At 49.7% G+C, this 25,415-nt stretch overlaps 1 protein-coding gene across 1 annotated transcript in view; it reads left to right on the top strand.

The window, feature by feature from the left end:
• Nucleotides 1-25,415, top strand: part of VAC14 (VAC14 component of PIKFYVE complex) — a 138,103-nt gene that overhangs the window by 60,473 nt on the left and 52,215 nt on the right. The window contains exons 13-14 of the mRNA XM_069087627.1: nt 1,689-1,845; nt 15,917-16,049. Coding sequence (XP_068943728.1) covers nt 1,689-1,845; nt 15,917-16,049 — 290 coding nt within the window. The remainder of the gene's footprint in view (nt 1-1,688; nt 1,846-15,916; nt 16,050-25,415) is intronic.

The raw sequence follows: 25,415 nt of genomic DNA on the forward strand, positions 1-25,415 counted from the left end.
TTGGTTAGAGCTCAGGGAAAGTAAGTGTATTAGTTCTGTGCCCAGACCATGTGGGATGAAGGAACCCTCCCTTCTCTTCTGATTAGACTGGGAAGGCTTCAGGGAAGGGCTTAGATTTTAGGCGTTAACTGTTGTGATAGGAGAAATCACTTAGTAACTTGTTGAAAAATGGACATTTCAGGTACCCAGTGCTGCTTTGGAGAAGACTTGAAGGCATGAACAGAAAAGTAGACTTTGAAGGGGTCAGACTGGGCCTGAGAAGGAGATGTAGGGGTGGATCCTGAGCTTGAGAATGGGATCAGGCCTTCAGGAGGAGAGGCCTGGCAGAAGCAGAGAGCTGTGCCACACCAGAAGGGCAGTCATTCAGAAAAAGATGCATGGAGATGGAGCTGTGTGAGTGTGCAGACTGGTGTCTAAGCCCTGTGAGGGGATGTGAGCAGGAGGCTCCATCTTGGAGTGAAGAGACACATTCTGATGTGCCCTAGACACAGTGGGCAGTGCTGGTGCTCCTGCCAGCCCTGTGGGACTGAGCCACAGCAAAAAACCCAGCAGCAGACCCATGAGCAAGAGCTCGGTTCCCTCTGTAGTCACCTGTCACAGCCACAGTCACAGTGCCCTGTGTGCCCTGTATCGTGGGAAGAGCAAGAGACCAGAAGCAGAGCCCTGGAGGGAGGGGAGTTGATATCACATCATGGGAATGTACTGATTACTCACACAGGTGTGGTGAGGTGACCTTGTGCTAGTCACTGATGAGCTCGGCTGCCATCACTAGGGTCTTTGGGGTAACATAGTGTTTGTTCATCTCCACTCTGGCCCGGTCTCCATCCTGAACAGTCTGGACTGCCACTCTGCCTCTCCTGGGGAAGTGGCTGCCCTCAGCATGCATCCCAGAAAGACTGCCTGGCCACAGGAGAGGGGAGTTTTGGGCCTGTGCCACTCCTGAAATCATTAAAAAGTAGGAAGTAGAAGAGGTGTGACTTTTGGTAGAAGTGTTCACATCAGGGAAATCATAGCACTTCTGAATCATTGTAACATGGAGGAGGAGAGCTTGGGCCACCCTGTGCTCCCCAGGCCAGGATGGTCCAGGATTGCTTGACATCATTTTATCGTAGTACTGTGGCATGAGGGGAAACTGAAGGGGAAAATGCTGCATAGCATCACACAAGGCTTAGCATGTGCCCAAGGAGAGGCGCCATAACAGACACAGGGAGTGAATTCTACAGTGCTCAGAGGGGGTAGTACCTGAGGTCTGAGACCCTGGCTCATCACCCTTTCCCCCAGGGCTCCCATGAATCTTATCCAGGGACTTAATTCTCCATAGACAAAGAGGGCAGTGAGTTACAGTTTGGTCGACAGTCTTCAAATCTCAGGATTCCTCCTTCAGTAAATGATACTGTTTTTCTTATTATCGTCCATCACATTACATTTACATAACATTTCAAAGTGGTTTCCCTTTGTTGGTCTCGGATGATTGTCACAACTAACCACATATGCCAACTTTGTTCTCCCTTCCCACATCTTGAGATCTGATTTTTAATCTTGCCGGTCATGCTGCTCCACATTCAGGGTTAGGCCTTCGGTTTATGAAGGAGAAAGGCTACTATATAAGCTTCCCTCCAACTCACGTATGGTATGTCCTGTCCTGTCCTCTAGCACTCATCCCTGCTACTCTGTTTCTCTCCCCTAAGGTTATCCTGAAGGACTTGGAGGTTTTGGCAGAAATTGCATCATCCCCTGCAGGCCAGACAGAAGGTCCTGGCCCCTTTGACAGCCCCAACCTGCGGATCAACCACTCGGATCTGCAGGCACCCACCTCTGGCAGAGCCAGCTTGCTGGGTCCCCCTGGTAAGCATTCCCCTTGAGTTAGTATGCTAGAAGAAGCTACTGCCATGCCTACCTAGCCCTGAGGGCCTTGACAAGGCAGGTATCCTTTTACTCCTCCAGAAACAGGACTGTATCGTTCTTTAACCCTGGAGCCCAGCCAGGGTCTGAGTATAGAGTTTCTCAAACCTCAGTGATCAGTAAGTTTCCTGTCAACTATTTCTTTCCCCCTCTGAAGGACAGCAAATGTCCTGAGACTTCTTCCTTTGTACTCAATCAGGAGGAGACGAGCAAGAGTGTTTCTCCCCTTCATACCGCCCGTTCTCCACACCCAGACCAACACTTTTGTTGCACTCAGAAACGTTCCCTAACTGTAAAACTAATGAGTTTAGCATAGCTTTTCCCCTGGAACAGAGCTCCAGATCCTAAACCTGACATCTAAGAGCTCCAGGCCAGCTCAGGACTTGGAGCAGCCTGCATAGAGCACTTGCCCCCAAAAGTTGCAGGGACAGAGCCTCCTGTGCCATTTGCCAGGGCCGGGAGTGCCCTCAGGTGCATGATGGCCAGGCTGACAGCTCCCTTTTCATTAAAATCTAAAAATAGTGGACAGCATGGCAGGCAGCCCAGACAGGAGATAGGAATGATTCAGACAGGGTGCTTGAGAACAGACCAGGGTTTGGTGTGGGAGGCAGGGGAGCAAAGTCGACTTGGGGTTGTGCCTCATCTTCCCATGCTTTGCCTTTCATCTACTCTCCAGTTTACAGGATTGTTTTGTTTTATTTCTCTTTGGTTTTTTTTTTTAAATAAGTTTTCTTTTAACTTTATTGTCAAGTGCAGATTAAGGAACCTGCATGGTGAAGTGGGTTTTAAATGATTCTGTGTGACCATAAACTTGGGCTATTGACAGCCCCCCTGACTGGCTATTTATTTCACCCACTGCAAAAGAAGAGTTTGACCTTCCCCAGTGCCCTCCTCGCCGCCTTTCCCTGCCCACCCACCCTCACCTGTGTCACCGCTCCTAGCGTCCAGAGCTGATGAGGCTGTCTTTTTGCTTCTGCTTTCTTTGCTCTGTTTTGTTTCACCTAAATCTTCTTGTCCTTCTTTAGATTCTCCAGATGTCTCATGTCTTAGTGTGCAGCATTCTTCCTGCGTTCATTAGCCACTGTGTGTTCAGCCATTCCCCAGTTGATGGGTACCTTCTTTGTTTCCTGTCTTTTGCTATTATGTATATGTTGCTAGGAATATTTTTATACAAGTTGGGTTGTTTCTCTGTCAGTAACTGGCTTGGGGAATAATCCCAGGAATGGAGTCCCACGCTTTACATATTTTTATAGCTGTGGTTGTTTAATTACTTACTGCTTCCCCAAAAGGATGAACCAGTCTCCAGCTCCACTGCAGTGTATTGAGAGCATGCCTGATTTGCCCTGCCCACACCAGCATTGGCAGGTTGATGCACGTTAGGCAGAATCTCCCAGTTATTTTCATTTGTATTTCTTGGATTATTAAGATCTTGAACATTTTTTCACATGTTGTCAATAATTTGTTTCTTTCCACCAGTGTGTGCCCCAACCCCTCTGCCTTGGCCCATCAGGAGAAATAACTTGGCCCTGGGGAGATGATCTGATGCTTCCCCCAGGGTGGCTCCATCTGATAGGGGAGCCGTCTTCCATATCCTTGAATATTGCTTACATTCTTTTTCCCAGAAGACATGAGCCTTGTTTGTCGTCCCCCATCCTTTATGGTGACGTTGCTGACTCAGAGGGAGCTCTGAGACTCTCCCTTAACCCTGATCTGCATTTCAGTGACTGTGAGCTGCAGCAGCGCCTTCCTCCCCACCCACCCACCCCCCACCTCCAGTCTCTGGCTGATCTAGTAACAAGCATAAGGGGCTTGAGATCAGGAGGCCTGCAGTGACTCGCCCTGAGAATGTGACTGTGGACAGACCAGTTAACCACTCTGAGCCTCAGTTTCTGCTTTTGTAAAATGGGGGTGAAAGTATCTGTCCTACCTGCCTCACAGGGAAGCTGAGGAAAATAGGCCCCCCAAAGGGCTCTGCAAATGTGAGCTGCTCTCAGTGACCTTGGACTAGGAGCAAAGAGCTGGATTCCCCTTCCCTCAGAGTTCCTGTGCTGTCTGGCTGTGAAAGGGGTCTGTGAGGTCAGGGGGTTTATAAAGGAAGGAAATGAAAAGATGTGGAACTTGCCCCCAGATAAATTGGCCAGTTCCTTTTTGCAGAAGAGGGGACCACTGAACCATCATCCTCATCATTTACATTCTAGCTGCGTTCAGTCCCTGGCTGCCGCCTCTTTCTCAATAAAGATGGAAAAGGAAAGGGGAAGGGGCTTTCCAGCCTCACCCTGACTTTTCCTTCCCATTTTCCCCAGGATACAGTTGTTTCCGTGCTATTGAACTGGGCTTCCTTTAGGCATTCTGGAGCTACAGTCAGGAAAGTAACATCCCGCTTCCTGAGTCCTTGCTCAGGTTTGCTTCCACTCTGACAGACTGTCTTTTCCCTTCTTTTCTCTCTTCTCTTCCACTCCTCACCCCCAGCATGGATAAGAACTGGGTTCTCTCTTAGCCTCACAAATTAAGAGCCAGACTTAAGACTGTGACGGATGGAGTAATTTGTGGAACAGTTCTTAAAAGAGAAGAGTGCGTTGTCCTGGGGCGTTGAGATCTGGCAGACTTCATCTTCTTCATAGTGGGAAGGATGGGAGAGAGAAGAGAGGTTAAGACTGAGAACAGCTTGTGAGTGGGGAGGGGCAGCAGCCAGGAGAACACATCCTGTGGGGAGGAGGCCAGCGGAAGAGGCGAGTGCTTTAGCGTCAACACCTCATGTCTCCTGGTGCCAGAAGTATTTATCATATTCCCTGATTCTCAGAGTTACTGAAACAGAAAGTTATTTGAGGCAGAGCAGTCAGAGAGAGCACCAGTCTCAAGTCAGAGCTGAATGCTAAGGCCTTTCTCTGCTAAGGCCTTCCTGTGAGCCCCTGGGATCCTGTTCTCCCCATCTTCAGAGACCCCTTTTCTTCCACAGTCTCCATGAAGTAAGGGTGGTCCCTTAAAGCAGCTCACTGCATACATCGGAGGGCTCACTGACAATGTTTTTCTTTAGAATGAGGTCGTTTACGGGGAGAGGGCCTGAGAGGCGAGGGCACGTCTGGATTTTTGAGTTGTCTTGTCCCAGCTATGTGAGAAGAAGATGGGGCAAGTACTCTTTGGATGAGCAGAGACTGGCAGAGCCTTAGATCTGAGTCCTTATTGTCTGGAAGAGTGAGGCTGCTTAGAGTAGGCTCTCCTGGGGCATCTGAAGTATCTACCTTTGGCAGAGGTGCTTCCGAACCCTGGAATGGCGGGAGTTAGAATGGAGGCAAAGCAGGGGAGACTATTGCTGTGTCTGTTTCCAGGGCTTCATTCCAGATTTACAGAAATAGGGAAATAGACTGATCAGGAGGGAATCCTAGTCTGAAAAGAATTCTAGACAGCTGTTCACCAAACTCTGTGCTCTCCTTGACTGTCCCTGCCCCTCTAAGAATATAGGGGATACTGATAGAGACCCAGAGGCCCAGTGAGGCAGCATGACCAGCCCAGAAGCAATCAGGCAATATCAGAATAGGCAAAGACCCTGGCTCCAGAGCTAGGCCCAGCCTTTGCGGCCTCTTCTCTAGCAGGTGAGGGGGCCTCAGTCTCAGTTGAGGGGACATGCCAGTGGTTGAGGAGGTTTGGGGTGACTGTCTAGCTCAGGAAGCCCTGCGGGAAGCAAACCATCAATCAAGCTTCCCCTCCGGGCGGCCCTTTCTCAGTTTATTTCTCAGAGTTTTGAAACATGGTGGGGGGGAGGAGGGTTTGTCTTTTCTGCATCGTTTTCTTACTGCATACATAAACCAGAGGCCACAAGGCCAGACCCTCTTCCTGTTTAGGGAATGACTTCCCTCCCATTCTCAGGAGCGCAGCTTTTAGAACTCAGCAGTCTAAACTCTGCTTTGTTGCTTCTTTTTATGGGTTTGATTCCCTCCCCTTCCTCCATCACACGCACAAAAAGAGATTTATTTTTTAAAGCATAGGAGACAGGGCATCTAGGGAAAACCCTAAGATTTTATAGATGCCCCTCCCTTCATGTTGAATCTGAAATCCAAAGCTCTCAGGGACTTGGGTGCAGTGAGGAGAAGTAGAAAATTATGGCATGGAAGAAGGGTCAGTGCTGCCCTGTTGCGATTCCGGGGGCCCGACCTGGCGGCCTCGGGGGATTCCTCTTCTGGGCCACCCCAGACGCAACGGCCCACTCGTCCCTTTCCCTTTGTACTCCTTATCCCTGTTACTCAGTCTTGTCAGTTGGAGACACTTCTGTCTGTGGCATCCCAGTCCAGGCAAGAGAGCAGTTTGTGGGGCTGATGAGAGATGGTGACAGTGACAGAGGCCAAATCCATATGCTGCTTCTCACGAAGATGCAGGGGCAGACGTCTTGGAGTCTCCTGGAGGCGTTTCCAGCTCCTAAGTCTGGTGGCCCAGAATGAGGAAAACCTCTCGGGTCTGGTGTGACTCAGCTTCTTTCTGTGTTTTTTCCCCTCCCCTTCACCATTTGGTTACTAGAGGGTGGGAAAGCCTTGCTAAGCTCTTAGGAGGAGGCAGTGTTATTCCTGCTGAGATAATTTCTCAGTCCCCTCAAAGAGCCACAGCCAAAGTGTAGAATCTCTTTGATCAGAAGACTTTTCTTTGGCTTGTCCTTCCTCGATTACTAGGCCCACCAAGTGACCCAGGACACTTCTCTGCTATAGGAAAAGTAAATGGCCAGGACACCTAGAGAGAAGCAGATTGGCAGGATCCTACAGTTTGGGCCTAGCTTGACTCGTCTCGTCAGTGTGGGGCAAGAAGAGGTCATGTCAAGGCTAGTCCTCCCCTCAGTATTCATACCATTGGCCTTTCCCTTCCTGCCACAGAATCCATTCCTCCTGGTAGGTGGGTGTTGCTCTCAGTGCCAGACCTCCACCTGTCCCCAGACACAGGGCCAAGCAGAGGGAGTTGGGGAGGCGTCTTTCTCTCCCCAGCTGTCTCCTGAGTCCTTTGTAGCTTCCTCCTTCATACATGGTGCTGAGGCAGCATCAGCCTTCCTCCTCCCCACCTCCTTCCCATTGCTGCACTTGGCTGCCAGCCCTCCTTCCTTGCAACAGCTGTTTTCCTGGGACAGGCGGGTGGGTTTCCATTTTCTTTAGCCATTATCAGCTAGAAATTCTTTTATTACCCATTGACTTATTTCTTACTGTAAAAGCTGCAGCCAAAAATCCGTGCTGAATTAACTTAGATTGCCCAGGTTGGACCTTCCCTCCCCTGGAGCGTCTCTGTGGGGTTCGAAGGGGATAAATCTGGAGTCAACCCCACCTTTATCTTTAGCTCCCTTCTATCTGTGCTTCCCACAATGACTCTGCTGCCCAACAGATCATTAAGAACCCATTTTCTTCCTGATTTATCCCAGCCATTCTGGACTCTCAGTGGGTCAGGCCTAAGAACTGGGAACCAGAGAGAGATAGAAGGCTCAGGACCCAGGAAGGAGGAGTTAGCGCTTAAGTTTGCAGACAGAGGAGTCAGAGCACCTTGGGCGTTTGGGAGTCGCTGCTGCGTGTCTGGGTGCACTTCTTGCTTCTTCCTCACATCTGGCACTGTCCTGTCCCAGGACAGGCGCACTGCTCCCTTCTGAGCAGACCACCAGGCTTGGGCTCTCCTTCCCCACTGGCCTTGCTGCTGAGTCTTCTGAGCCGCCTGTCCCAGCAGGGGAGGTGGGGGTGTGGGGGCCAGCCTGTGTTAGAACTGAGCTCAGTGGCCTTTTTACATCTGGTTTGAGTGAACTCTAACTTGCATTGTGTATAGAGAACAGGGCTATTTTTATCTTGACACGTGAGGTTTCTTCACGTCATATCCACAAAACTGAAATCCAAAACATCCCCAAGAAGGTTGTTTGTGAGACATTCTGCAGATTCTCATGTCGCCACATCAGGTTCCACTTAGCAACATCTGCAGAACCTGGCTCCACAGCCGCTGACTGAAGGGGAGCTCCGACTGCATCTGTCTGGCCTCTGCCTCTCAGCCCAGTCACGTGAGCTGCCTGACAGAGCTTCAGCAGGGCTTCCCGTCCTGCCCAGCTGAACATGGGAGACGGAGAGGAAGCAGCTCATTAGGAGCCCTTGGGGTTCTCCCACATTGGCAGCCTGAACAGCGTGCTGGCCCTCCCAGCTCTGGCGCAGTAAAAACGGAATTTCCAGACTCTTCTACTTCTCCACTTCATACACACTCTGCTTTTCCTCCGACTCTTAACTCGAGCATGGTTCCCAGCCCACTGACCCATTCTCCCCCATGCTCACTTGCTGCCATCTCTGAATGACGTGATACAGTGTGACATTGTGCCCCATGGCTTTTGTCAAGAGTCCTCCATAAGGGGCGGCCAGGTGGCTCAGCGAGTAAGATCACCGGCCCCAGTGTCGGGATGACCTGGGATAGAATCCGGGCTCAGATACTTAGCACCACACCCAGAAATAACTGGCCTTGTAACCTTGAGTAAGTTACTTAACCCCAATTGCTTTAAAAAAAAAAAAAGAGTCCTCCATAGCTCCTGCTGGGGAGTTTTCTTTCCAAGCTGTAAGTGCGTATTGAGGCAGGAGAGTTGGGCATTAGAGACCTTTGAGCTTTCTCATACAGAAGAGGGGGATATTCCAGAGATTCCTTCCATTTCCTGAAATGCTTTTAATGTGTTACATCATGCTCACATGGTCATTCTCTCTACCTGTCCCTTTGTCTTTCTCCATCATGTTTTTGTAACCCTGACTGTGAAAAATCCTTTTTTCTTGGGTTTGATTGGATGCCTGCATAGAAGATGGAAAGAGGATTCTTCTTTAATAGAGGGCTCCCTTACCCAGAGTTGGGAGAGCCCAGGAAATGATGAGGCAGGCTTCCCTTTTCTCGCTCCCCTTCCTCCCAACTCTGCACTCCAGCTACCGGTGACTTCTCCCCATATTTACTGGGGGGGTGTATACTTTTCCTAATACTTAGTGCACTTTGAGTCTTGGCAAAGGCTGGTTTTTATGAGGGCAAACTGGGCTTTTGCTCAGCCTTCTTCCTCTGCTCCATGCTGAGCACAGAAGCAGTTCCCCATCTGCTACCTCAGCCTCCAGGCCTCATAGTTATCTGATTCCTTTTAAGCTTATTTGTGAACTCCTGGCTGCAAAACCAGAATTCCTCTGTCCTACCTGAAGCCCAGAAATGTTACCTTCCCCTTGTAGCAGAATAGCCTAGAGTAAGCTTTTCCCTGATCAGATTTTCCCAGGGATCTGTAGAGTTTTCCAGATCCTTCTACTCAGTCCCTGTAAGACTTATTGCTACCTACCCTGCAGAAAACAAAGTTGAGACTAGAGAGCAGGAGTTCTGGCCTGGATTCTTACCTGAGAGAAACTGAGGCAGAGAGTCTATACTGGTGTTCACCCTTCCTTTGCCACTGGAGAGAGGGCCTCAGACCCCAGCAGGTCCCCAAGAAGCTGATGCTCAGAGGAGCTCCATGTCGGAGACATTTTGAAGTCTGACTAGCTTATGAACCACGACTCCAGTGCTTCCTTGAAAAGAAATGCAGTGTGAGAGTTTGAATGCTCCAAGAGGTTTTCTAACGTGTTTTTGCCTTCTTTTCTCTCATTCCTTGAAATCCCTACCTTTCTCAGAAGTCCTATTCCAGAGAGGTGTAGATTCTCCTCTTTAGCCAGGCTGGTTTGCCTGTAAGCAGGTGGAGTTCTCCTACCTGAAGGTATTACAGGTTAAGTCACAGAATCTGAGAATGAACAGTCTCTGGGTGTGCATTTTTTAATTGTCTCTTCTCCAGCCAAAGCCCCACGGGTAGCTCAGAGATATGCGTGCTCACTCTAGGTCCTGTCTTGAAAGTTTCCCAAATAGAATTTTAAATGTCCTTCTGACATTCAATCCAGGGTCTACAAATTCAGTAAATTGTGTAAGTTCAGTAAATCTTTGCTAAGCACCTACTGTGTGATAGATTCTGAGGAATACAAGGGCCAAAAATGAAGCAGTCTGCCCTCAAGGAGCTTACATTTTACTAGGAGATAGGCCACGTAGAGAGTGAAAGGGGCAAAGGAAAGACCAGACCAAGTGCACAAGAATATTTGAGGAAAGGGGAAATATTCTTATTAATAAATAAGAAGTGGGGGAATTTGGGAAAGGCATCTTAGGGGTGGGAGCACCTGAACCTTCAGCTTACGTTTTTAAAGGCAAGAAAGAAGATGGAGTAGTAGACTCCAGGCATGGAGTTAGGAAATGAAATAGCAAGTTCCTAAAAAGTAGCTAAGCACAGGAGTCTTGGTCCATTTTGGCTGGAATATTGACTGGGTGAAGGAAAGTCTTGTGAAATGATTTAGCAAAAGGAGGTTGGGGCCTGATTGTGAGAGGTTTCAAATGCCAAGCTTTAGGAGTCTTTGTCCTAGGAGCAGGAGAGAGCAGCTGATAGTGTTTTAGCACAAGAATGACGCCACCAGATCTAATGTGGTATAGATCGTATGCCTGTTATGGCATCTATGTGAAGAGTGGGTTAGAGACGTAAGAGACTAGAGGCAGAAGGAAATCACACGAGCAGTGGCTGTGAGAGTCCAAGAAAAGTACTGTGGGCCTCTCAAGGCTGGGGCTGTGGGGGTAGGGAGGAAGTACTGGAGTGAGAATCATTTCAGAAGGTGTGCATGGAGGGACTCGACGATTGGTTAGAAACAGGGCCTGAGGGAGAAAGAAGAGCCAGAACGACTCAGGTCATGAGCCTGTGTGACCAAGAGAACGATGAAACAAGGAAGTTTAGAAAACGAGTAGATCTTAAAGGGTTCAAATGGTGAGTTCAGTTATGGACGTAATGAGTTGGAGGTATTGCCAGTCCCGCAGGGCCCAGCACAGGAATTCAGCCACATCTAGAGACCCTTATTGAATGGTGGTAGTGGTGAATGCGAAGGGAATGAGTGTAGAGAGAGAAGTCCCATGTCTGAGCCTTGGGGAACCCCTCATCTAGTCGCCTTCTGTGTCATGATTACTCATCACACTGAGCACTTGGAGGTTCCACAACATCCACTGTAAAATCCTTCTAGCATTGGTTCCTGCTGTGTGTCATTGAAAATAAAATGCCAAAGGGAGCTGTAAAATTCTATGTTTTTCAAGGCCATGGAGTCATCAGGATTGATAAGAGCCAAGGCCTTGACAGAGGAGGTCTGTGAGGCTGGTGGTGGTTGTATTTTGTCCTTCTCAAAGAGGGCCGTGACATCAGGGAGGTGATGCCAAGACATGCAAGTGAGTTGGATTTAAGTGAGGGAGGGCTGTGCTAAGTCACCAGCCTCACTTTCTCCTCCAAAGGGTCCAGAGGCAAGATAAATCAGGACAACTGGAAGAGGCCCTGGATGAGGTTGGAGTCCTCTCTTGAAAAATAAAATGAGCACTTAGCCATTCTCATGACCTCAGAATGTCGAAATCCATAAAATCTTCTCTGTTGATCCTGAAGCAGTCCTCATGCCCTCCATGGTCTTGGCATAGGGTTCCAGTGCCCTAGGTTGGTATTGAGATGCTCTGATGCATGATACTGTAGGGATTGGTAATACAGAGCATTTTTTCAGTTTCTTGAAATTATAGATGTTAATCTCCTGGCTCAGAACATATTCCAACAGCTTGGTTAACAAGTAGGAGTTAGAGAAGATCATTGTCATGAAGAATTTGGTGAGAACAGTGGTGTCGGCTCCCCCTGCCAGGCCTCTCCACGAATGTTTGGCTTCGGCTCCTGTCTCCCTGGCAATAACGGGGCCAGGGTGGAAGGCATCAGGAGGACAGCAAGGAGGTTCCCTGGCCAGCTGCTGTCCTGCCTGGGCCCCAGCTCAGAGCACGTAGCAGAATTCTTTATGCTGCTCTTCCACATGGAAAGGAGAGTGACAGCAAAGAGAAAGCTAACCAACTCAGTGCAGCACTTACGGGGACTGGGGGCATCGTGGCCTGTAACTGCCAGCTTGGTGTCCACCCTCATTGGCACCTCATAACAGCCCCGTGAAGTAGGTAATATACATCCTGTCCCTGCTTTTACAGATGGGGTAACTGGCTGAGAGGTTGTGACTTGCCCATGGTCTCCCAGGTGTTAGGTAGCGTCTCTTCCTAATGCCCTGCAAAGGCTTCCAGCATCTCTGTCATGGAGGAGGTATACTCCAGAATTGGTCTCTGCAGAGGAGAAACCCTTCTTTGGCTAACACCCAGGTGGCTCTCCTTTCTTTTTGGAGTCTCTGCAAACCTTTAGCGATCATGGGCCTGAAACTGTATGGGAGATCAGACTATCAGAAAGCACCCTGCAGAAGGCCTTCGAAGCTAGCTGTTTTTATATCTTCTTGTACGCAGTACTGGGTGTTTATGAATATATGTGTATGTGCATGCCAGAAAACATACTTTTTAATTGCACAGACCACATATAACTAAATTAGCAGCATGAAGGTGGGGAAAGCTAAAGAATGAATAAGAAAGGGAGCTGGGTCCTAGGGATTTCCTCTTGTAAGGCATCAGCCTCACCTAAGCCCATGTGTTGGGTTAGCTGTACAAGAATGTGACACTTGCTACTAAAAATAGCCCCCATGGGCAAGTGAATGGAGAACGTTTGCCACTCTGGCCACCTGATAAGAGGCTACAGGTTTTCTCAGCAGGGATCCTGGAAAGAGGCCTGCTTGTGTCTCCCTGAAACTTGGACTGGGGAATTAGCTCAAAGACGCCCTTCAGGTGTCTCCCAATGAAGTAGGAGGCCCCGAGGAGGAGTTTTCTGAGGGTGAATATCAGGAAAAATTCCTCTTCTAAATAGAGCTAACCTCTGCCTCATAGGGAACTTTGAGAAGAAGTAAATAAAGTCAAAAGCCTGCCCAAAAAGTGGCTTCCAGGAGATGCATTTTTCCTGCTGGTTTTTCAGATGTAGGTGCTAATGGAATAAAACTAGAGTGGGCACCTTGGCAATACATAGTTGGGCCACCTTTCATGTCTCTAAGATCCATCCCCTTCTCTCTGCTTACGTGGCTACCCATGTCCTCATTGCCTCTTGTCCCTGCTAATGCATCAGTCCCCCAGCTGGACTCCAGGTTTCTCCTCAGTGCATTTTCCATCTCGCTGCCAGCATAGCCTTCAGAAAGCCCACTTGATCTTGTTGCCCAGCTCGGCCCCTGTGTGCTGCCCTAGACTTATTGCACGTGGTGGCTCTTCGCTCACTCATCATTCTCAACAGACCAACTGAATTGATGGTTCCTCAGCCTCGTCACTGCACCTCCCATCTCCCTGCCTCTGCACAGGTTGGCCCCTGTACCTGGACTGCACTCAGTCCTCGCCTCAGGCTCAGCTCAGGTGCTTCCATCTGCACCAAGTGCATCCTCATTCCCTGGGTTGTTAGTGCTCTCTCCTTCCCCCTCAGATCATATCTCTCTAAGTGCCATCTTCCTTCTCTGTCCCCTGTACTATAGAAGATCCTCAAAGGCAGGAACTTCCTGCTTGTGCCTTTGTAGCCCCAGCGTTTAGTCAAGCAGCTGGTGCCTCATTAAGGCTTGTTGCCTTTTAGGTTATAAAGTTGGTGGTCATGCACATTTTTCATATATGATGCAGAGATAAAATCCCAGCGGTATGGAGCTTCTAGGGTAGAAGAGTTTTATGGTAAAAGAAGCCAACATGTAGGTTCTGCTGGGCCTGTATGGCTTTGGATGTCTTGGATTATACTTGGATAAGAACTCCATCCCCACATCAGAAGTACCACCTCACTTCTAACTCCAGTCTTAGTCATGTTCCTTTAACCTTGCTCCCTGTTTTCTCTTCCTCTCCTGTCTGCCAAATTAGCCCTTTCTCATCATTCTAAAACCCACTCAGAGCACTTCACTTGTGGGACTTGAGGGAGTGTGGCATAATGCATTGGGTTAAGGGGAAATAACAGCCCTGTCTATCACATGTTTATGCTTCATAGCCACACTTATTGGGAAGAGGAGGAGGCCTGAGTGAGGGGGATGTCATACAGATACGGTTTATATTCTTGTTGTGTATGACGGTTAAGCTGCTAGAGGACCAGTATGCCAAGATCTTGCATGCTCTGCTTCACAGGATCCATCTAATGGTAAACATTACCCAATTACCTGGAGTCTTGGGCTCGCTGCTTTGCAGATGAGGATCTGTACACAGGTTAGCTAGATTTGAGCTTCACTTTAATTTCAACTGCTTATTCAGTCCCTGCTCTGTGCCCTTCATTGTGCCAAGTACCGAGGATGTGAGGCCTAAGTGAAGAAATACCCTCTCAAAATGAACTCAGATTGTAATGGAGGAGATAGGATGTACATGTGAAAATCTAGGCCACCTGGATACACACACAGGGAGGCCATTAGTGGCTGGGGCTTCCAGGAAAGGCTTCATGCAGAAGATGACGCCTGAGCTCCATTTTACGGGAAGAGAGGGAGTATAAGGGAGGGGTAAGCAGGCATTCTAGGCATGGGGGACAGCCAGTGCAGGGGCCCCAAGAGCAGGAGAGGCTCTTGGGTAAGGAACAGAGAGGACCTCCGTTTGAGTGCAGAGGGAAGAGTGCTGTCTAGGAGACTGGAGAGTGAGCTTGGGGCCCGGCCTCATAGGGCTGGCAAAGTGAGACGGAGCAGTTTGGTTTTACCTTAGAGAGCAGAAATCGAGTAGAGTTGGTTGGTTAAGGGAAAATTCTTTGACACCAGTGTGTAGGCTCATCTGAGTTGGGGAGACCCTTGAGGGAGGGAGACCTGTTAAGAGGCTGTTAAGATAATAAGGTATTGGACAGAAATGGTAACTGTGCAGCTGGAGAGAAGGGGGTCAATACAAGGTATGAACACGTCAAGATCTGGCAGCTGACTGGTTCTGTGGTGAGAGGAGGAGTGAGGAATCCAGGATGGAGCCAAGATGATGAGCCTGAAGCCCTGGAAGGATCGTGGTGACTTTGATAGGAATGGAGAAGGGGCCGACAGGAGAGATGGCAGGCTTAGTGCTAGACATGTTGAACCTAAGATGTCTCTGGGATATCCGGCTTGAAATGTCCAGTAGACACTTGATGATCAAGACACTGAAGGGAGAGAAGAGTACTGTGCGTAAAGGGGATGGCTAAGCCCGTGGACCTGATGAGGTTAGAGAGAAGAGGAGAGAGCCCAGAAGAGAAACACAAACACCCACGTGTTAAGGGACGTGACGGAGATAGAACGAGCTGGCAAGGTGAAGGGGAGAACCACAAGTGTCCTGAAGATGCAGAGAGGAGAGCGGATCCAGGAGGGCGGTTAGCAGCGCCAGGTGCAGCAGAGAGGTGAACAAGGGTTAGGACGGAGAAGAGCTGTCAGGCTTGTCAGTGCAGAGCGCCATCACCCGTGACTTGGGAGAGAACTGTTTGAGCCGAGCGAGGAAGTAACAAGGCAGCAGGTGTGACAGCTTTTTCAAGGAGTCTGGCTGAGAAAGGGACCCTGTTCTGAATAAAGCCAGGTGAAGAACTCCATAGCGCCCAAGGGAAGGAAATTAGGATGCTCCGTCATTGAGTAGAAAGGAGAAAGATGCTTCTCGGCTTCCAACTCTGTGCCGATGATCCCATGAGTTCAGGTGATTTCAAGGAGGCCAGCATTAGGCAAAAGCTAAACTATTTGTGACAAATCTTGCCAATGTTTACAGCCTTTATAAAAATCAAATCGTACTGTAGTTCTTTCTTTGAAAGTAGTATTTGTAAATAAAATGCTTCTTTGCCTCTCATAACCTTGGCAGACTTGGAAATTATGGGTCTTACCTGTCTTTCCTTTTTCCTTCCCTCAATTAGCTATAGTAGAGAACTGAATTACTTTTTGTACAGTGTTTAATATTGTTTGCAAAAAAGAGTTTTGTGTTTTAAAAGCAAACAATTGCATGGAACATATTGCATTTCTCTAAGATCAAACTGGGCTGGAGTTTCTGCCTGGGGTCTTTGGTTTCCTTCCACAGAAGAGTTCTCCCACCCTGCCATAGACTTTGCTTGCCCTCAGGGCGTTTACGTTTGTTTGGGTTCCATCCCTGTGTCTCAGCCAGTCTGACCAGCAGCGCTGTTCCCTCTTTCCAGGTACCAGAGGTTTGGAATGCTCGCCTTCCTCTCCCACCATGAATTCTTACTTTTACAAGTTCATGATCAACTTGCTGAAGAGGTTCAGCAGTGAGCGCAAACTCCTGGAGATCAGAGGAGCCTTCATCATCAGGTCAGCCTCCGCCTCCTTCCTCACCAGGCTCCCCTGCTTTTCTTAAGATGACGCCGCGTGCTAGAATCACAGTCTCTCCCCCATCCTCCATCATCTGCTCCCTCCGCCTCCCCGTTCTCTTTCTCACTCTTGTTTGTCCTTAAAGAGAGCTCAGAACTTCTTCAGCTACACCTTGAACATCGTGCCTAGTTGCTAGCATTGCCTTTACAAGACAAGTCAAGGTTGATGTTTCAAAACAAAGAGATTCATTTTTTACATGTTGAGAGACCATATTTTCCCCTGAGGTTAAATATCCTCTTATTAAGCTTTGTTGTCAGATCCTGTTTGGTGGGGGAGACAAATGAGCCAGATGGAACATGAAATGAGGCTGAGCTTTAGGGAGTCAGCCTGCTGAGCCTGGTGCTTTGTCTGGGGTCAGTGGCAGCATTGCCTGGACCAGGCTCCCCTGTTGAGATGAATCTGTGGCCCCGCCTCAGCCATGGTATGTGGAGCCTGGCCTGACCTGCAGGCTCCAGCATTGTGATCTGAGCCTTTGTTTCCCACTTGACTCTAGAATGGGGTCACTGGAAGAACGGCCTGTGACAGCTGGCACAGTGTCACCTTCAGGCCCATTGAATCTAGGGCACAGAAGCAAATTCTGATGGAGTCACTTAGGGGTGTGTCTCTAGAGAATCTGTGTTGCCCCTGGGTACTGTCGAGAACGGAAAATTTGATCTGCTCCCCATCTCCCGGGACTCACCATCTAAATGAAAATTCAGGAAGGCATTCCATGATGGAGGATTAACTGTTGAATGTGGGATTCTGTATCGGAAGTGTAAAGCTGCTGCCAGGCAGCCCCAGAAGGCAGAAACAGGACGGTGGTGGGGAGGGCAGTCTGCTTTCCACCCCCCAGGGACGACACTCGGGGAGGGAGCTCTGATGACAGCCCAGCCCAGCAATGCACTGGGATGAAGCTTTTGATAGCATTTCCACTTTGTCCGGCTCTTCCTTTCAAGGAATTAAAAGAAAGGAAGGTGACTGGGAAAAAATCCCTCTTGTTTCCTCTTGCGTGTGAGGTGGTCAGCTTTGCTCTTGCACTCACCGTGGAAGGGAGGCAGGCAGCCTGGTGCAGGGGACAGACCCCAGCCTGAGGGTCTGTGTTTTGTCTCGGGGACCTCGGGCAAGTCCCCCAGAGCTTCCTTTCCCTTTCCAGGCCCTGTGCTTTGCCCTTGTGCTCACCTCACCTTTCCTCCTAGTGATACTTTGAGGAGTAAATGGGACAGTGTCCCTGAAAAGACTTTGGAGACTGGGAGGCCCTGTGGACAGGACAGTAGGAGGGGGGCCCAGCCTTGTAATAAGAGGGCCGGACAGAATGTCTGAGCAGTGCCAGGGATGCTAGAGTGCCATTCTTCTCTTGGGCTCGGGTTCCTTGAGGCAGGTGAGGAGGACGCAATCCAGACACATGCTCATACACACAAGGTCGTTGGGCTTCATTTGATGCTTCGGTGTCTCAGATATCAAAGGACCACTGATGAGAACATCCATGGACAGCTTCCACCTTCTGATTGCTAGGCCAGTCCAAGCTGGATCTTACCTGCCATGCCTAGCTGCCCATTCACAGCCTTGCTGACCCCAGCATTTGGACTGAGGTCTGGCACAAGTTCCCAGCTACCTGACCCTCCAACAGCATCAGCCCCAGCATCTCACTTGAGACTCACAAAATCTGCCTTTAGGTGGCATGAGGTGGGAGACCCGGGTTCAAGTCCTGCCTTTGATGGGCAGGTCCCTGGAGTGTCAGTGTTCTGGGCAATTCTCCACAACTCCTAAGTTGTAAAAAAAGGAGTGATGATCTGCTTTGGGGGCAGGAATTTCCTCACCTGGGAGCTCCCTGTACTAGAGAAGTCCCCACCTGATCTCAGTGTCCTCGCTGATCTCCTGTTTGGGGTTCTTCAGTATGTTTGTTGATGTCCTTTCAAACACCAGCCTCCTGGTTCATTAGCCCTATTGGTGCCCATCACCCCCACGTTCACTGCATCAGCCACCCGTGGCACTCCCCCTGAGATGCTCTGAGGCAGTCTTCATGGCCCCTCTTCTTGCAGGCATCTGTGCCCCGATCTCCTCCAGTCCATCCCACTCCAGGATTGAGCCCCTAGCCATCTCACCTCTAAGGATAGGCCTCAATTCCACGTCACTCCCGCCCTCATCTTCTGCTCGCAGTCCCAGGCTGCTGAAGGCTGCTGGGGAGAGCCACGCAAGCCCTCCGCCAGCTCATGCTACTACAGAGGAATCCCTTTGTTCTTTGACTCCTTATCAAGTGTTTGAGCCTCTCTCTTCTGTCCCCAAGCCCCCACATCATCCCTGCTTTCTTCTCTCTCAGCAGATGTCCTTACCTCCTGCTCTCATAAGAAGAGCGATTCAGTCAGCAAGCGTTCGTTAGATGCTTGTCTCTTTAAAAAGCACCTACTATGTGTGGGGCACTCTGCTAAGTGCTGGGGTCATGGAAGAAAGCAAACCTGCCTTTAAGGAGCCCAGTGTGTGGGGGAGACAGCAGGCAAACATGTGTGCAGACAGGCAGTATACAAGGTAAATGGGAAGAAATTAAAAGATGGAAGCATTGGAATTAAGAGAGGTCAGGGGCAGCTTCTGGAGAAGACAGGACTTCATCTTGGACTTGAAGGAAGCCAGTGGGTGGAGATGAGGAAGGAGAGCATTGTGGGCATGGAGGACAGGCAGCACAAGCAGAGAGAAGGCGGTCGGGGGGGGGGGGGGGGGGCAGGAAGGAACAATGGCAGGGCGGGGACGGGCAGAGAAAACACCGAGCAGGGGGGAACAGGCAGAGAGAACGCCAGGCAAGGGGGACGGGCAGAGAGAACACTGTGCAGGACGGGCAGAAAGAACATCGGGCCAGGGGGACAGGCAGGAGCAGGGACGGGTAGAGAGAACGCCGGGCCAGGGGGACAGGCAGGAGCGGGGACGGGTAGAGAGAACACCAGGCAGGGGGGACAGGCAGAGAGAACGCCAGGCAGGGGGGATGTAGCAGCAAGCACCCCAAGCGTCCTCAGGGTTTGCAGCTATCACAGGTTCTTGGATCTGCTTTGTTAAAGGAAAGCAACTCAAAATGGGTTAACAAGCTTACTTTAATCAGTCAGACATATATCATTTACCTTATTCAGGAGAAAAGGTCAGCATCCTGAATCTCAAAGTATACAGGCATAATTATCAAGACAGAAACATCAAGTAGACAGATTTCCAAACTGTCTAACCATTACATCCATACCCAGTCAACATCTGGGTTTCCACATTCTGGGTTTTTCAAAGCCGGGGGACCCTCAACAACGGCTTCCCAGAATTCAGATCAAATTACAGAACACTTCTCAAAGTGAGTCCCAAAACAAAGCTACACATCAGGGCTTATATAGTTTTCTCCTGGCTCAGAGAATGTAACAACCTTATTGACCCACTGGCCAATCAAAAAGTATCTACTGAAAAACAAGCCTCCCTCCCCAGGCTTCTGGTGCACTTTAGCCTAGGGGCAGGGAAGATCTTTAAAATTTACATTCGCATTACAGGGGATGGGCAGAGAGAACACCAGGCAGGGGAACGGGCAGAGAGAACGCCGGGCAGGGGGCACAAGAAGAGAGAACGCTGGGCAGGGGGGACAGGAAGAGAGAATGCCAGGCCTTGAGAACAGATTGGGGGGAGGGGCCGGACAGTGAAGAGTCCAGGATAACCTCAGTGCACAATGAACACTCATCCCGGGCTCTGTGTCTCAAACCCCTCTTGCTCTTCACCCACCTCTCTGCCTTTATTCCAGCTCCAGGGCTAGAGGTGACCCTTCTCCTTCCAGAAGACTATCCTCTCTCCTTGTATCTTTGGCACTTACCCCATCAGTTGTCACCCTGAAATCTTCAGCCTGTCTTGCTGGCTTCTTTCTCACAGCCTACAAACCTTCTTAGGTTCATACAATCTTGCCCCCAAATGTACCTTCCTGTATTTCATCCCTGCTGCAGGTGGCTTTTCACTCCCAAGATCCTCAAAAGAATTGTCTATATTCACGGCCTCCTTTCCTCACCTTCCACTAACTTCTTAAACACTTGCCTTCTGGTTTCTAGCCCCAATACAGCATTGAAATGCCCTTCCCAAGAATTCTCAAATTCTTATCTCCAGCTCCACTGGCCTTTTCTCTGCCCGCATCCTGCTGTGGACCCTCTGCCGTGGTGCCTCTGTCCTGTCCGACTGCCCCTTCCTCTCAATTATGACTGACCTGATGTCCCCCCAGGGCCCTATCCTGGGCTGCCTTCACTCTCTCCACGTGTCCCCTTAGGGCTCTCACCTGCTCTCGTGGATCCAAGTTTATACCCGTGCAGAATCCAGTATCGAGAATCCATGTGTCTAACCCTGTTCTTTCTCCTGAACTCTAGCCCCACGTTAACTCCATGCAGCTCATTGCCTCGTGGATGCTCCCGGGCTTCTTATCCTATCACAGATGGAGCCCTGAACCTTCTCTCCTAGGCCAGTCCCTCTTCTAAGCTGCCTCCCTGTCACCCCAGTTCCCACTTTGGAGTCACACTCGATGACTTCCTCTTCCTCGCTCCCCACTCAATCCTAACTCTTCTAATCAGTCCTCCATATAGTCTGGTCAGTTATGTCTCCATATCTCTAAGTCTCCCTCTCTCCATTCTCCTTTCCCCCCACCCCCCACTCCATCGAACCCTACTCACCTCTTACCTAAATGACTCTTGTTGTCACAAGCCTGCCACTTGGTCTCTCGATTGCCACACAATTCCCCAGATCTTCCCAAGTCACTCTCTTGCTCAGAAGTCTTCAGAGGCTCCCTACTGCCTCCTCCTCTGCTGGTATTTAAGGCCCTCCACAAGCTGGCTTCCCTCTGTTTTTCTGGTCATGTTTCATATACTGTCCTTGTATTTTGCACTCCAGCCATCTCCCTCTTTCATGTAGTCACACCAGCTTCTCCAGACTTCTCTACTTCTCTAAACTGAAGACTTAGCAAGCCAAAAAGAGGGGTTTTAGTGATAGGAAAAAAGGAAGAAGACCAGGATTCTCTCCCTACCATTTTGTTTCTGCATAGATAATAAATTCAGGTGTGAACTGAAGGGATCTGCAGAATGGACCCAAGCCACAGAATCTGAGAGTCGGAAGGGAGCCCAGAGGCCAGCCAGGCCAGGCTGCCCCTGAGCATTTGGCCTCCTCTGCCTGCCGCAGCCACGCCTTCCATGTTTAGTGACTGCTGGCTGACACGCTTCTCCTCGGGCCACACCTGGATCTGCCCTTTGTCAGCAGGCAGCCCCAGCTCCCAGCTCTGTTCCCTGGCTGATGCTTCTTCTGCAGCGCCGCCTTTCATTGCTGCGTTTGGTGTAGCTCTCACACCTCATCTCTTCTGCCTCAGGTGGACAGCCTCAGTTGCTTCCGTTTTCAAGTTTCGTCATCCCAAGGCATTCCCTCATCCTGGGGCCATCCTAGGCACTCTCCCGTTTGTCAGGGCCCTATTCCCAGAACTGAACAGTGTTCGCCGTGCAGTGTGACCAGGGTGGAGTGCAGTAAGGCTGCTAGCTCCCCAGTCCTGGACATTGCCTCATCGCAGCCTAAAAGCACATTTGGTTTGGGGGCTGCTATGGAGCTTCTCAGGTCTTCATCTGATTTTGCCTTTGGGGGTCAGTAGCTCAAGGTGAAAGCAGTTTCTGACCTTGGACTGTCAGGTCTGCCCCTAACAAGTCTGGGCCACCTAACCACCAAGCTCCTTCCTTCGTGTGCCATCTCTTTACAGGGCAGAGCCCTCCCCACTCTTTAGAGCCCAGGTTCTCTGGTGGGCCTTTCTCCCATAGGGCTTGCCAACCCAGGATGCACATTTTTCAAGAGTGGCCTTTGCCCACAGCAGCACCCAGGAGACCAGAAGCACAATGCTTACTACCAGTGCAGCCCACCCCTGCTCAAAAGCCAGCCAATGTCATGCCAATTTATCTCAAGGACCCCAAGCAACTCAAAGAGAAACATCTGGATTCTGTTAGAATTCTCCTGGAGGCGGCATGAGTAGTAGATATAATGGTAGCTTTAGAGCAAGGAAGACCTCTTCACATCTCATCCACACCCCAGGCAGATCACATCACCTGACTGGGCCTCAGTTTCTTCCTCTGTAAAATGAGTGACCTTGGAAGTCCCTTACAGCCCGAAATCTGTGGTCAGAGTCCTGCAGACTTGTTTCTGTTACAGGAAGTATTGAGCTGGGAATAGCCCTGAGCAGTAAATAGTACAACTGTCAGCCTTCTCTTTCTCTACTCACAGCTAAAGGGGCAGAAATGACCTCCACGTGGAGACACCTGAGATGAGCCCTTTCAAATCTGATACAACATTCAGTGCATAATTTATTAACCCTCTCCCACGGCATAACTGTCTGTCATCACCAAGCACATCATAGATCAGTGCCTTAGAAGAAGCAAGAAGAGAGAGGAAGACCCTCCAGGTATGGGAGGGCTTCTCAGGTGCAAGGCCCAGGTTCAGACATGAGACAGCATAGAGGAGAGGAACTCAGGGGCTTTCTGTAAGACAGACATCTGGAGGTAATTTCTTGGTAGGTGTAGCAGGCTTATGTTCCCTCTGAGAGAGAGCATAAATGTTTGCCCTCCCTGTACCTTAGCATTCTGAAGGCACTGCTTGAGACACGGTAGAACTGGGGACCATCTTAGACTTAGTTGACCTAGAGACAGCAAGGCCCATGTGTCACCCCCCATACAACCGGTCCATTGTCCTGTGAAGATAGTTGCATTTCATGTCAGTATCAGGATCTGTGTAGCCTGGTGCCCCTCATCCCTCACTCAGACTTCCCTTAGGAGTAATATGGTGCCCCCTGGCCACAGGGGAATGACGCAGAGCCTTCACTGTGTGGCCCAACCTTCTCTAGCTTCTTCTTGAGTGCCATGTGATTGTGGAGCGACATGGTAGAGAGCCAAAGAGAGAAGCTAGAGCCTACATAGGACTCTTGTGCAGGAGAGAACTTTGTGCTGCCAGACCTAGTCAAACTCCTGCTATCGCCTATAGGGGTAGGGAACCTGCAGCCTCGAGGCCACATGTGGCCTTCTAGGTCTTCAGGTGCAGCCTTTTGACTGAGTCCAAGTTTTACAGAACAAATCCTTTTATGAAAGGGATTTGTTTTGTGAAGTTTGGATTCAGTCACAGGGCCATACTTGAGGACCTAGAGGACTGCATGTGGCCTCAAGGCCACAGGGTCCCTACCTCTGAGGCTGACCCATACCCCCAGCCTTCCTGGGACTTGTAGCTCTGTCTCTTCCTTTCATATTCTCTTAATTCCTAGAATGGGAGGGTATACCTCCCTGGACACCAGGACCAGGTCATCTGTCACATCCCCCACCTATAAAAATGAAACAATAGGGTCTAGATTGTAAACCCTAGAGAGGGAGACTGGCTGATGAGACTGTCTGCCCCAAATCAAGAGAGAAGTCCAGGCGGGGCACTGGGTTTCAGACAGTTCTGCTGAAAAGTCCCCTGTCCACCCTAAAACAGCAACACAGGGGAGGTGGGCGTGTGGGTAAGCTCTCTCCCTCAGCTCCTTCCCACCCTACATGCTAATGTGGGCAGAACAAACATGGGGCTTGTTTTCACGTGGACTCAGCAAAAAAGGTGGGAGGGGGTGGGAAGCAGCCTCTTTGATCAAGTGTGATATGAACTCAGGCATAATCCAAACAGCTGTGATCTTTACAAGGGATGCTTCTGTGCTGGGAAGTGAACAAGTCTGTGAAGACATTCTGCTTGGCCTGCCACAACAGCCCTCTGGCCAGCTGCCCTTTTGCCTTAATGAACTGTATTTTTCCCTCCCTCTGTTGCCTTGCAAGGAAGAATGACCAGAACATGTTTTTTATTTTGATTTGGGGGGGCGGGGGTGCGCTTCACCTCTGTAATACTTTTTTGGCTAACGTAATGAAGCATTGAACTTTTAAGACTTTGACCTGGATAGGCCTCAGTCTACTTTTGGTCTCTTAACTAGAAACAGAGCTGTAAAGTAGGTGAGGAATTTCTTAGAGGAGAGTCCCAGCCACTGACTGGGTGGGAGATGAGTGAGAGATGGGTGTGTGATGGGGAGGGGCATACTTCCCTTCAGTGAGAGCATGATGGCTCCCTTGCCCTCTCGGCTGGTTCAGGTAAGAAAGGGGAATGATGCAGGTCACTTGTAGAGATCCCTTCTCACGTGACCTTACCTTCTCTCTCTGCTTCTCTCTTCTCTTTGTACCAAAGCATGGCCCATCATTGGCTATGTCCTAGGCCTGCAGGCTGCTTCTCAGTAAAGCAGGCTTACTGTGAAACCTTTTGTGTCTGGTCTTCTGGTGTGTGGTGCAGAAAGGACAACTGCCACAGCAATGCTTCCCAGCCCCTAGAATCTGCATTTATGTGTAATTGTAGAGATGACCCAGAGGGAAAAACCCTCTTTCATGCAGTCATTGGGAATGTCCAGTCTGCTGGACTCTACAAATGCCATATTCTTGTTTAATTGTGGCCGAGTGACCGTCGAGGCAGCCTGAGCTGACCCATAACCGTCATTCTTATTGCCCATCAGGCCTCCCAGACCTCTCTACCTGTGTCACCAGGATCAGCCACACACACCTTTTCACCATCCTATACCTACACACTCGTTCCTTTTCCTAAATAATTTCTCTGTAAGTCGTTCTATGAAGAATGAAGTTATAATCCTCTTTCCCACAGCTGCACCCCCCCCCAAACCTAGCCAGTCTGTCTTAATCCATGTGTCCCCAGTTAAATGACATTCACTTTGCCTCCAGCCCTCGGCCACGGCCTAGAATTTGAAGGACATGTACTTCAGGTACCTAGTTTGTACTCAGTTATCTGCCACTTTTAGCTTCTATGGGTTGCATTCATTTTATTGGGATAAAAATGAAATGTAATGTAAAGACAGAGAACCTAACTCAAGCACCCAAATGGAGGGCCCCGGAGTGCTAGAGGATTTTGCTTTCCCCAGTTTGTTCAGGTCTACACTGGGGCCCTGGCACAGGGGGGAGGTCCAGAGTGGGAATAGTTTAAAGAGATTTTGTAGTCCTTTGGCTCCCTCCAGCAGCTGATCTCCATGGGAATGCCCCTTCTGAAATCCATCATCACCACTTGGCCAGCCAGGCAGAATGTCGTGTCCAAAGTCTTTGTGCACATGCTGCTGCCTTCTGAGCTCTTAAGTAGAGTGCTAGGGGCATGTAAGGGGCAGGTAGACTGGAGTAGAATTTTAAAATCATGAGGAAGGAAGAGTTTTCCAGTGAAAAAGAATCCTGCCCTTGCGGATAGACATTCTTAAGGAATATAACTGAAAAATGGGCCTCTGGAGTGTCTGCCTAACCTTGCTTTCAGTTGCTT

This window comes from Petaurus breviceps, unplaced genomic scaffold, assembly GCF_028583685.1.
Source record: "Petaurus breviceps papuanus isolate PSGF00001 unplaced genomic scaffold, PetGlider_PUasm1.0 182, whole genome shotgun sequence".
In the NCBI taxonomy this organism is placed as follows: Eukaryota; Metazoa; Chordata; class Mammalia; order Diprotodontia; family Petauridae; genus Petaurus; species Petaurus breviceps.